This window comes from Salmo trutta, chromosome 33 (genome assembly GCF_901001165.1).
Source record: "Salmo trutta chromosome 33, fSalTru1.1, whole genome shotgun sequence".
In the NCBI taxonomy this organism is placed as follows: domain Eukaryota; kingdom Metazoa; phylum Chordata; class Actinopteri; order Salmoniformes; family Salmonidae; genus Salmo; species Salmo trutta.
Window position 1 is genome coordinate 13,986,782 of NC_042989.1, and position 12,970 is coordinate 13,999,751.

The 12,970-nt window shown below is 40.3% G+C and overlaps 1 protein-coding gene across 6 annotated transcripts in view; it reads left to right on the plus strand.

Annotated features, from left to right (window-relative positions):
- The first annotated feature begins 1,466 nt into the window (after nucleotides 1-1,466).
- Nucleotides 1,467-12,970, plus strand: part of LOC115172431 (homeobox protein Meis2) — a 76,792-nt gene continuing 65,288 nt past the window's right edge. For 2 of the 6 annotated variants that reach the window (XM_029729865.1, XM_029729870.1), the window contains exons 1-7: nucleotides 1,467-1,697; nucleotides 2,485-2,938; nucleotides 3,491-3,720; nucleotides 4,494-4,635; nucleotides 5,022-5,072; nucleotides 5,737-5,787; nucleotides 6,389-6,538. In XM_029729865.1, coding sequence (XP_029585725.1) covers nucleotides 2,927-2,938; nucleotides 3,491-3,720; nucleotides 4,494-4,635; nucleotides 5,022-5,072; nucleotides 5,737-5,787; nucleotides 6,389-6,538 — 636 coding nt within the window. In that variant the 5' untranslated portion in view covers nucleotides 1,467-1,697; nucleotides 2,485-2,926. Of the gene's footprint in view, nucleotides 1,698-2,484; nucleotides 2,939-3,048; nucleotides 3,226-3,490; nucleotides 3,721-4,493; nucleotides 4,636-5,021; nucleotides 5,073-5,736; nucleotides 5,788-6,388; nucleotides 6,539-12,970 lie in introns of those variants that run through there. The other 4 variants (XM_029729866.1, XM_029729867.1, XM_029729871.1 and 1 more) reach the window with 4 other exon arrangements.

Consider the following 12,970-nt stretch of genomic DNA (forward strand, 5'->3'; position numbering starts at 1 on the left):
TTATATTAAGACTATTAAGTATTAGGATTGAAATACAATATCCAGAACGAGGATTTAGAGTGTATAAAAGTGTATTTATTGCCGTAACTAAAATATAATGTCTCACTAACAGGATTCTGATTTATTTGATGTTATTCAGATTTATGTTAGATTTGAATGCTGATAGTGGCTATATTTTGGATTCACCATTGCATTGCATTGCATTGTAATGAATAGCATGTCCTTAACTTGTACCAAGAACTAAAAGTAAAATGCCTCAAATAAACTTCATAAACATTTAACATATTGTGTTATATACATTTGATAAAATATACAACTTTTGAATGTTGAAAAGGTTGAGGTGCATTTTGGAAAAGGCTATTTCATATAACCACCACCTCAAGCTTCACAAGCTCTTCGAATGTGTACATCACCCGCCTTTAGGCCAAAATATATATAAGATAAAAGATTTTTTCAAAAAAATCTGTGTATACGTTTTTGACCATATAACGTAATAATGTGCCACTTTTTACTTATCCAACGCTTTAAAATGTTACTTACATTTTTTGGGATTGGATAGCTCTAATGCGACTGAATCATTTTATACATTCACAGAATAGGCCTAATCATATCAGCTACTTAGCCTGACTTTCCACAACTGCACTGTTGGAGAACCTTCCGTTTTACGAGACACAACAAAGGACATAATATGATTCACTTACCATGTTTGTCCGGAAGAAAAAACGCTAGGGTTAGTGTACAGGTCATAGTGCACGATATCATTATATAGCAGTCGGGCTAATATCAAAAACCCATGTCTTCAAAAGCTCACGCATCCAGCCCCTGGTTCTGTTCACAGAATGTAACATCGGTCAGAGGTATTTGGAGACGATGCATGCCGCTCTGCGCATAACACTGTAGTTCCTTCTCGGGCTATTGCACGTTGAACTGTCCACACAGCCGTTCGTCAACACTGCAGTCCTACTTTTTCTTGTAGGGCTTCCCACCCCCTTATGCCAACAAACAGAATTGTTGTCACAGTCCTTCATTTTTTAAATATTTTTCAATTGCTATTTCTATTGTCATCCCAAGCAACCGTATGGCGCGTTTGTTTGTTGGGAGTATATTGACCTTACAGCTGAATCAAACCCACTAGCTCATCCAACCTATGAATGGTTAATTTCGACAACCACCCAAAATGTCACCGAGCCATAAATGTATCAATTTATGTGAAAACATATCAATATAACGATGATGCCATCTGCGCAAAAGTGTATATTATCAATGATGGAGCTAAATATTAAAAGGGATAGATGGCCTGTTTCGGTTTTGTGCGTAAAAAAGCTTGGGCTCAGGGAAAAAGGTCTATAGCTTCAGCGCAATCGATGGCCGGAGCGTTGCTCCTCCTCTAAACTTCAAACTCAAGACATGATTGATGATCTTGTGGAGCTTTGATAATTGACTACTCTGAGGTAAGGCACGGATTTCTATCTAGAGAGGGGATTGGACGAGAGAAACATACAAAATTACTTTCTCTACAAAAGCTTTTTCTTTTTGGAAAAGTTCATTCTGGACTGAGAAGGGGTGCGCCATATCGTTTAATTTGCTAAACAGCCCCGTTCATAATTAGCAGTACGATTAAAAGGTATTACGGAGATATTTCATACTAGGCACACCGGCTATAACCACAACACAAGATAACAAGTAAGCGTTAACAAGTAAGCGTCATGCTCATAAATTCAACTCAAAACGAATCAGGTATCTTTACAGTGTCATTATAGATGATTTGACTAGATATCATGTTTTGATTGCGTGACGGAGTCTTAGTTTAGAATATTTTTGAGTGAAAACAATAAGTATTAGTGGTGATGTGTGAACAATAGGCTACTGTTCATTATTTATCATATTTATGATAACTTTTTGGACTCGTGAATGGTACGAGGTGCCACGCGTATTTCTTTCAGACTATTTGCAATAGTGAAACTAGAACAAGTTAGTCGTGCGCCTTAGCTCGGGCTTTTCCTACTCTTAGTATACAGCGCTATAGGTCCGCGTTGGCATGTATAGGAAAACGCTGCTTCGGATCTAAACGCATAGCAGATTAACACAAATAGGCTACTTCACTTTTTTGCTTTTCTTTTTGCCTCTCACTTATCAGCGAAGGGAATTGCCTGGGAGTGTAGAATCTGTGTTGTTTGGCTCCCCCCGTGAGGAGTTGAAGCCGTCCTCGTGCATACTCTGCATATCACAGGATTTGGTCTCTCCTCTCTTTCTGTAGCTGCTGTAGGACTGGCTATGGCCACCGCTACTTCCGGGTTCCGTCATTTCATTCTCCCGCCGATCAGCGCAGCAAACTGACTCTGTTCTATAAGCAAGCTAGCAGCCAACCTGCCAACACTCGCTGACACTCACTCATCTCAGACCGCGAGATAGACGAAATACCTACGGGAAAAGGAAAGATCTGAATTGCAATCTCTTAATTTCTATTGCTTTTTCTTTTTACAGTAATAATAAAACAAGATAGCAATCCGGAGGCATAAAGAGGACGCGGACTTGCTGGATGAAAACGGGCTGAAAAGATTCATCCTCTCTTGAACATCATCACCAACCATCATTCATTCATTACCTTGACAACCCCTGGCTTTGATTGACAGCTGGAGTGGCAAAAAGCCACGAGACACGACAGTTTAGTTACATGCAGGTTGTTGATGGGCCGATTGTAACCTTCAGTTTGGTGCTTGACATTTTTTTTTATTTTTTGGGGAAAGAGGAAAACAAGAAAAATTGCAAAACTCCTCCTGATGCTTCTGCTTGCACTCTACCACATTGGAGAATAGGAGAATTCGCAAAGTTGGTTGAAAAAGGAATCTTACCACTAAATCACTTTCTAACCTGACTGGGATATTAAATATACGACACATCCAGGAGTTTATTGGAGCGCAGCCTGATGGCGCAAAGGGTAGGTTTTAAATATCCAACACTAACCTATACAAATCCACTCTAGGATGGCCTCCATATCGCTATCCTCTTGTCAGTGGCGGCTTATTTATAAATTGTTCATATCTAAGCCGTTTTATTTGACATTTTTGCAGTAGGCTATCTTTACTCTTCAAGCGGAGTTAAAGCCTCTGCTTAACCGACGGTCTCCGCAGCATTCGTGGAGCAGTTTTAAAGGGACTCCTAAGTAATTCGGTGTTTTGCCAAAGTAACCCACCTTCGGGGATTCAGAACTTTAAAATGTTTTTGGTAATTACAAATACAAACCTTATCAATGTATTCACTTGGTAGTTTAGCCATGGCGATTGCCTTTTCTGCCGAAGCAACAGGAATGGCACAAGGATTTGCTTACTTTTTTCAAATGCTGGTGTAGTAGCCTCGTTTTACTATATCGCTTTGACTATAGCCTACTATGACTTCAGTAACATGTTACCTAATAACTAGCCTATATGTACATTTTGGCCAGGTTACGCGTGAGTTTCTATCCTCTGACTTTGTTGTTGTTTTATTCCAGTACGATGAGCTGGCCCATTATGGTGGGATGGACGGAGTCGGGGTCCCGGCGTCTATGTACGGAGACCCGCATGCTCCACGGCCGCTACCCCAAGTCCATCACTTGAACCATGGACCACCGCTCCATGGCCAGCACTACGGTGCTCATGCACCCCATCCCAGCGTTATGCCCAACAGCATGGGCTCCGCTGTCAACGATGTTTTAAAGAGGGATAAAGATCAAATCTATGGGTAGGTGGACTATAATTACATACTTTATTTTTAATCTATTTTACGGCTTTCAGTGTGTTTTGACTTATGGACGTTTTACTTGTTGCTAAAGTTAACTCAGCGTAGGCCTATATGCATTAGCAAGTTTACAAAATGAAGTGTAGTTTAGCTAAAAAATAAAATATTGTCAAAACCTAGAGGTCTATGTTTATCAGTCATCTGATATTATCACTTCCATTTTAAAAAGAATATGGTTAACCATTATAGTATACAATTAAAACTAAACCTGCTTTAAATAGAAGGATGCATCTTATTGACACGTTGTAACACGGAGATAAACACACACTGCAACGTATGGTTATGGCTCCTTGTAAACAAGGTGATAGGTCCGAGTTTATATTAGGTATAATCGCCAAAACATTACAATAGTCAACACTAATGCTTTAGTGTCCGTGCGTAAAATGCATTGGAAAAATGTAAGACAAATGATGTCATTTGTAAACAATGCATTTTGCCATTGATGTGCACATAGCTTATTCATACAATGTTTAAAAAGTAATCTACTTTATGGAAGAATTTGGAGATACGTTTCAAATGTTATCTCAGTCAAAACCTTGGAAAGTTATAGTAGTTTAAATTATTCCGGACAAATTATTCACTATTTACACTCCTTGGGATCTTTAGTTTTACGCACAACTTTAACTTGCTGTGTCGCCGTGTGATTAGCTTGTGTTAAGCCTGTGTGGAGGAGCTGGCTGCCAGGTTGTGCTCAGGCTCTGTTTCCCCTCTTGCAGTCACCCATTATTCCCGCTGCTCGCGTTGGTTTTTGAGAAGTGCGAGCTGGCGACGTGCACTCCGAGGGAGCCTGGGGTAGCAGGCGGCGATGTCTGCTCCTCCGACTCCTTCAATGAGGACATCGCAGTCTTTGCCAAACAGGTCACTTTTTATATATTTTCTAAACACCTAATAGGATTTTCCAAGTGCTCATGGCACACGTAGCACACGTATCTTCTTGTTAACTTTTTACACATTTCACTTTTTTGATTTTTAAAGTTAAAGTTGAACATTTGAAAATTAAAAGTGTGTTTGTTAGGTTATATAATTTAGAAGTTTAAACGCAAATTCACTGATAATATTGACTCGTTAATGTCTACACAGCATGAAATGCAAACATAATATAACTCTGAATTGTATTTTATTTATTATACAACATTGTTGCACTAAAGTCAAATATATATTTTGGAATGGATTCATGACTATAAATGCATTCAACGCCTGTAAGAAGTAGTCGAATTAACCCCACATCTTTGGTGTTATTCTAGGTCCGAGCAGAAAAACCTTTATTTTCATCAAATCCAGAGTTGGACAATTTGGTAAGCACTATGCACGACCGTTTGCTTTTCAATTCCATTTTTGGTGTAACTGTTACTCCTACGTAGCTTGTTTTTGACTTAAACCACGCTCTTGTGTTCTCAGCATCGCAATGTAAACATGTAAGGATTTGATGCAAAAGCACAACCCAGATGTTAGATAGATTTCTTTGAAGTGAACAAGGGGAAGCTCTGAGGGGTCTCGAGTGGCACAGCATTACGCTGCCTACAGGAGGCCGAGAGGGAAGCCTCTGATTAGGCTAAAAAGCGCTGGGACTCTCACTAGGCGAATCCTGCGCCATGGTCACTCATTGGGAGCAATGGAGCAGGATTTTGCCGTTTAAATCGCTGCCTATGTAGCCCAGATCAATTGGCTCGGTTGACCAAATGTGTCTTGCCTAATTCAGTTGTTAGATAATCTTTACATTTTTATTTTTCAAATGTTAAATGAATAGCGAATACAGTGTCGCACACCACGACAAATGTGGGACGCATAACTTTGCTCGAGATCCCCATAGTCTAAACTTCAAGAAAATGCAGGAGTGTGTTTTTGTTATATGAAGTGAAAATAACAATGTGGAGCCTTATGCTTACAATTCCATTATACTTTCATAATTTGAAGACTCCAAAAATGTTGATTTTTATTATTGTTTATTCCTGTTTTCAGATGATACAAGCCATACAAGTATTACGATTTCACCTTTTGGAATTAGAAAAGGTATTTTTTTTTACAAATCATATTTTTATTGTGTGCTTATAGTGTTTGACACGTGATCCGCTTTAGATTCTGCATGCGGCCCTGTATTTACATAACTCGTATTGTAAGTAACCTAGTTTGTTGCACAAATGTGAAAGTTAGACAGTTTTTGAATTTAGCTGAAAATGAGTTTATATTGCATGTGATGTAATACATTATTAAGAGAAACATATTCATATTCAACTATTAAAATACTATACTGTTTAATTGTCATAAAGAGACTCATAAAATAATTCCGAGTGATTGGATTGAATTCACACTCTTGGGCCTATACAATACACTGACCGTATTGATAATGCTTTGGCATTATTGTTATGGTAATATCACAGGGTTGAAGGCTGGAGATTTGGCCTCAATTGGTTATTATATGTCGAGCTTACGCCTGGTGTTTATTTTTTCCCGTTCAACTTGTTGCCCTGGTCTCAAGAGAATAATAAGCGCTGCAACAATGTCACTATTGTTTCCTTGCGCGGATAATGTCCCTTAATTGTAGGCTAGATATTCTTGGACTGTCTGCACCGTTTCCCCATCCTGACAATTTTTTATTTTCTCCTTGTTCTAGGTGCACGAGCTCTGCGACAATTTTTGCCACCGGTACATCAGTTGTTTGAAAGGAAAAATGCCAATAGATCTAGTTATTGACGAGCGGGATGGCAGCTCGAAGTCAGACCACGAAGAGCTCTCAGGATCTTCGACCAACCTAGCCGATCACGTAAGTAATAAGCTTTTCTATCTTTATAATAGTTTTATCAGAAAGTTATAGAGGCCTGTTACGGCGTCGTTGTTGTGAGTGCGTGTTGTTTGTAGTTTGTCGTATCGAAGTAGACGTTTTCAAATAGTAATTTGTGACATTTATTGTCGTTAGAAGTTGTTTCAAATGTATTTTACTAACGGTGTAATTTGTTGATTGTTTTACATGGTGTGAACTGTCATTATAGTCACCGTTTAGCCTGTGTTGTGGTATATGTCCTCAGCAGTTGGCCTGTTGGTGCTGTTGCATGTTGCAGATGCATTTGGGAAATCGATATTTTTAGGTCAAAAGTCATTTGTGATACAATGCAGTGAGTTATTGTTTTAGTCTTTTGATTAGGGGCATTCATGTGTGTATAATTACTGTGTGTGTGTGTGTGTGTGTGTGTGTGTGTGTGTGTGTGTGTGTGTGTGTGTGTGTGTGTGTGTGTGTGTGTGTGTGTGTGTGTGTGTGTGTGTGTGTGTGTGTGTGTGTGTGATAGAGAGCGTGTGTGTGACAGAAGGCGAGAGTGTGTGCATGTGTGTTATGTTTTTGGGGGGATATGGATTGTTTTTTGGGGGGATATGGATTGTTGGACATTGAATGTGAAAGCGATTAAATGTTGATCAAAATTACAATAGAATAGCACGTTGGTTGGAGTGGACTAATGATTTAAAAAAAGCAAGGGCATCATTTCGGGAGACAGTGTAAGAGACTATAATGATTTGGGGCGTGCGTAAAAAAGCTTTCAGATTTTGCTGCAGAAAGTGGGAAAGGCATATTCAGTATGGGCTACCATCAATGTCAAGTTCATAATGTGGTATTAGGCCTACCTCACGGCTTGGCAGTGCAGTAATGGCGTTACTTGCTGTTGATGTTAATGTGTTTAATTGTTTCTTATTGATCGCCCTGTGGTTCTGCTCTGCAGCGGCTCTCTCTCTCCTCTGCACCCCCATTTTATGGCCGTGAGGCTCCATAATAATGAATTCAATTACATACACCTGAAGTACAGTGCCTTTAAATTTCAAGATTTATCCCGTGCCTTAAAAGCGTCTTGTTCGGTGTAAAAACGGGACGCTGCATATAATCGGTGCATTGTATTAAGGCCTAACGTTGATAATTCATTATTGATTTAATATCTGGGATCAGATCTAATATCCCTATTAAATATGTTGTAGGGGTGACGTTTTGGTGAATTCGAGGTGTGTATTTCGTGACAGAGGGACTGGTTTATATCTGAGCAGCACGAGCCCAAGCCTATTAGGAATGAAAGCAGATTTAAGTATTATTCAAAGTCACTGCGCTGCAACTGTTGGGTCTAGCTATAATAGCGGCTGATTCTCTTTGAAAAGCCGGCGCGTTGTTCAGAGTTGCGCAGTCAGAGTGCAACGCATAAAGTGAATTAAAACACAATTAACGCCCTTAGCAAAGTGGGGCCGAGCAGCGGTTAAAGCTCAATATGGTGGAGCTCCTCTCCGGAATAGGCTAAGTGTAGAAATGAGGCATTCTGTTGTTTATACTGAAGAGATTAGATAAACTAGCCTGTTTAGTTTCGTGGCAGATGGTTGATACTCAAGCCAATTTCCAATGTTCCCTCGCAATGTTTATCCCTCGCAATGTTTAGACCTATGCAATTGTCATCGGGTCCACTTGTGAGAAATATTATTTTGATAATTAGGTAATTAAATATGCCAATAAAGAAAATCAGGACCAGCAGTAAACAAACGCGAAGGTGCACGACAAGTCATTTATCTTGGGGTCGTTTACACTGACCACTTCATTAGTTGTTTTATTTAGGTTGGAGCGATTTCTTTCTTTCTTGTGGCAGCAATGATCATTTTACTGCAGCTAATTGTTGTGCTCAGCCTTACGAAAGCGGAAGGAGGATGCGTCGCGTTTCTATATGTTGTTTACTGAGCGGCTATAGTGCTGAACTGTAGTGTGAATATAGGCTAGTAATGTACATGCTCTCAGATGATCTCCATTCAAATGTAAAAAAATTAATAAAATAATATGTGCAGTATAAAATAAGGTGTGCAGTGTAGCGTACACTGACCGTTACGTTGTTATAAACGTAATGTGTACTGATCATATATTTATTGTTGCACTTACATGTATCGATTTTTTATTATACTTTTTGACAGTAATGTGAAATGCAGTGCAAAATATAATTGCTGATAAAAAAGTAAAAACAGTATGGCTCAAACTATAGGTCTAGGGTCATGAAGAATACAGGATGCATACAACAGAAGAGTTTATTTTATAGTGCCCTGTGCTTAACCAGGCCCTAAAACCCGGTAGTTAATGACTATGTCCCCAACATTATGCTCACTCATTTCCATATCATATTTTAGTAGTTTGCGTTGTATATGCCTCAAATACGATGAGGAATATAATGAGTGAACACAATATTTAAAAAATGTGTAGAGCAACACGTGTGTGTAGGCCTACTGTTGGGTTTCTGAGTTGCAGCTACACTTGTTTTGTTTTATTTATTTTATTATTTATTTTGCTTCTGTTTTATTATTCATTTCTATCCTCTCTTCTAGTTGGAGAGGGGAAGGCAATTTGATAGTTAGATATGCTAATTTATTTAGTTAGAATCTCTCACGTCCATTTTTCTTTGCTTTGATATGCATTTTTAATATATAGCCCAGGGCTACATCTCATTTGGTGAAAGTTGGGCTTGCTGGAGATGATGAGGCTCTTCACGGAGACAGCCCGTTGAGCTTGTTTTTCCCCCTCTCCCTTTCCCTCTCTCTCTAACAAGGTATCATGGTCTGACTTCAGTATTCAACGTTTGTCCAGGGGATAAATGTACAATTTTGACAGTTAAGTTTAGGCATTAATTCCGACTGGTTAAGGTAAGGGTTAATGTTTGGGATAGGGTTATGGTAAGAGTTAAGGTTTGGGATTGAACCCGCGATCCTCGGAGCCAGAGCACGCAAGCCTACTAGATGGTAATAGGTGCTCACGTTGCCCCTAGTGGACGGTATTGAAGGCATCTCCCAACGTCCTGGGGACCAGGACAAACGTCAAATACTGAAGTCGATCTGATGTGACCTGGCTGCTCTCCCTCTCTAGCCCCCTCAATTCTCTACCTGACAGTAGACCCTAATAAGTGCTCTGTTATTTACACTTCAATGCTGTATTGTCAGCGCTGATTGGATTATACCATTGTCAGAGGGGGCCTTTATGGCACTGTTGATTTCTTACGTTGGATTTCTATGACTATTGCTGTACTCGCATGTCTTTTAATTAATGAAATTATATTTCTGTCTCCTCTGTGCTACATCCAATTAAGCGCCAAATAGTCTAGAATGAATGGTTGCTGAATATGATCTGTTCTAATGAATTTGTTCTTTGTGCCTCCTCGTGTCTATTGTACAGCCCTTTTCCACCAAGCTGTACATATTGGCCAAGATTTGAATTATCCTCCAACACATGCACATGCTATTGACATCATTTTTACGACTTGTGCATAGTTTGTTATGAAGAAATATTGTGGGATTTGAGTTTTCTGCCACTCTCGGTTTTTCACTCAACGCTTGAGGGCTGTTGGTTCTAGTTCACACAAAGGTTATGCAGGTTATCCTAGCGCTGCACGGCCAGAGAGGAAACACTAGTGTTTACATTTGGTTCTCTGGTAAAGGCTCGGGCCGTAAAAACCCATTGATCCGATGGAGTGATGATGACAAGGATTCAAACCAATAATATGACATCTTGTACAATGTACAATGACGTTCGTTGTTATCATTGGACATGTAATATATGTCCTGTTTCTTTATGTTCCTATGCTTAGCACTACACGCTCCTTGCTCCATAATCATACACTCTGCCTCCCTGTGTTGGCCTACGTCTAGCCCCCGGGGCTTCCGCTGTTGTTGAACCATGGAATTTCTCCATTTTGGAAGACGTTCTAATTTAAGTAGCACTAGCTCTCGCCGACCCAACTGTCTCTGTTTGGATCCCCCATCAAAATAATATGTAGTTGAGTGACCTGACGGCACTGTTCCAGACAATTGTTTTGTGATGGTAGAAGGTCTGGGCCTACGTTTCCTATTTGATTTGTGTTCAGATGCAGGGGCCTGTTGGCAGGCATGTCTAATCACTATGGGTAGTAGGGAGAGAAATACACACAATCCCTACTCACCCGTCCCTCCCTCCTAGCTCCATGCAATGGACACCGATGCAACCTTCAACTGAGCTGAAGAAAACATTTCTAAAGGTGTAGTTCTATTAGCCGCCAGATGATTTGCATTTTACACCTATTGCACCATGCATATTCATAATGACTACTGCCCAGGGGTGTGTATTCGCAATACCTTTTCTTGTTGTTTTGTCATTTGAAATATATGAGTTGTATTCTAAGATGTTGTTATCTGTGGTCTAGATGTCTTTTTGAATCGATCAGTTGTCAGACTGATGAGTAATGTTCTCATGTTTGTATGAGTTGATGTCGTTAATCACATAGCATTCAATGGAGTGGAATCACGTTCTTATCTGTGCATTCTGATAGAATGATTGCGCATGTAATGTGCCATTCAGTGCAATGAGACTTATTTCACCCTGAAGTAAATTCCCCACCATACACTCTGGCAGTCACCCAGGCCTCTCTTAAAACACACAACAGTGAATTATTACATACTTCATTCATGTTTCCTTTCTATTCTCGGAGGATAAATGTAGGTGTTGTAAAATGCTCAGTTGTTCAGCAGAAGAGTACCTTCACATTTAACATCTTTCTTTGGCGTGTCTCTATAATTACGTGTTAAAATCGTCAAAAATGGCCGAGGACTTTAACTGCTTATGAGGGGTAGCAAGATGCGTCTTGGAATGTCAGCCGGCTATGATTCATGAATCTGTATGTTTCTAGTGTGTCAGCAATATGGGACATGTTCAGAACAGGAGCCTCCCAGGCCGAGCCGTTCAATGCAGTGGTGTTAGAGACTACACTATACACCAGTGTAGTCCCCTGAATCACTCTGCATTCTTTTCTTTTTCAGACCCCCTCCCCCTAGGTATCTTGGGAATTTGAACAAAATTCAATGACAGTGCTAAATCAATTTTATTTGAAATTCCAAGGGGAAAAAAGCCGGTGAAATTGCTGCGGTGGGCATGGCAGACGTGTGTACATGAGAAAAGGAGGAGAACAGGAGGAGAGGAGTGAGTTGTTCTCTTGTGGCCCTGATGCACTACAAGCCTCTCCCCCATATTGTCTCCTGCTTTTATATTAATTACAACTTGCATTATCAGCTGTGAGACGCTAACCCCAGCAAATAGAAAAGTCAGTCCCGGGAGACCAGGCTTGCCTTGTATCTTATTTTCCATCTAGTCTATCTATTGTGCTGCCTGCCTGCCTGCCTGCCTGCCTGCCTGCCTGCCTGCGCGCGCTGTGTGTTGTGTTGTGTTGTGTTATGTTGTGTTTGCTCGTTGCTGCTCTGGTCTCTCCTCCTGGTAACAGTGCTCTTTAACACAAGAGAAGAGAAGAGCATGGAGTGAACCATGTTTTGACTCGTAATTATGCCAAGCTACAGGGAGTAGTCACATGACGTGGTGCTGCAGGCTTTTTTGTTGTTGTATTCTTCTTCTTCTGTTTTTGTAGTGCTCTTGGTCTTTAGATTGATGAAGGAAGACCCTTTTCGGTGACGTAGGGATTTTTTTCTCCAGCTTGTTTGAAGTTTAATGGACTCTAACACCCTTCCTAGCTCAGAAAGGTTAACCTTGTTGAGTGTGGAAAGTTAATGCCGGTGTTGTGATATATCTTGTCATGTTGTGCGAGAGCGGTTATTGAAGAGAGGTGAGCGACAGATATGCACACTGAGGCGTCTGTTTGACCAAATGAAAACATGAAAGCATATGTTTGGCCCTACATAATAATCTTACCGTTGTTTGGTCTTTGCTTATGTTACAGTGACCAACTAGGCTTAGTTTAGTCCAGGCCTAGATCCCTGGCCAAGCTTCCATTTACTGTACTTCTGGCTAGCAATTCAGTGCCAAATATCACTCCCTTTAACACCATTAGCTAAGGTGTCTCTGATTTTAATTTAGTACCCGAGCCATTAAAAATGACACATTACTGTGCAATGATAGCTAAATGAAGTCCTATCGATTCAGCCGTTGCATTAAATCCATGTGGTTCCCTGGCCTAGCTGGCCGTCAGATCAGAAGCTGTCCTGGCTGGCTGCAGTGTTGTGGATGTGAAGAGAGAAAGAGAAAGATAGAGAGAGAGAGTTAGTTAACGTACTGTAATATATAGTAGCTTTCTAGGCCAGTCTGGGCGGCAATGGGTGTTTCAGTGTCAGGAAGTGGAACCCAGTCATTTTCTTCCCTTAGAACAACAAGAGGCCATTTGGAGTCTGGCTCTGGCTAAATACATCATACACTGCCTGGGATTCGTGACGCCTTTTTCCC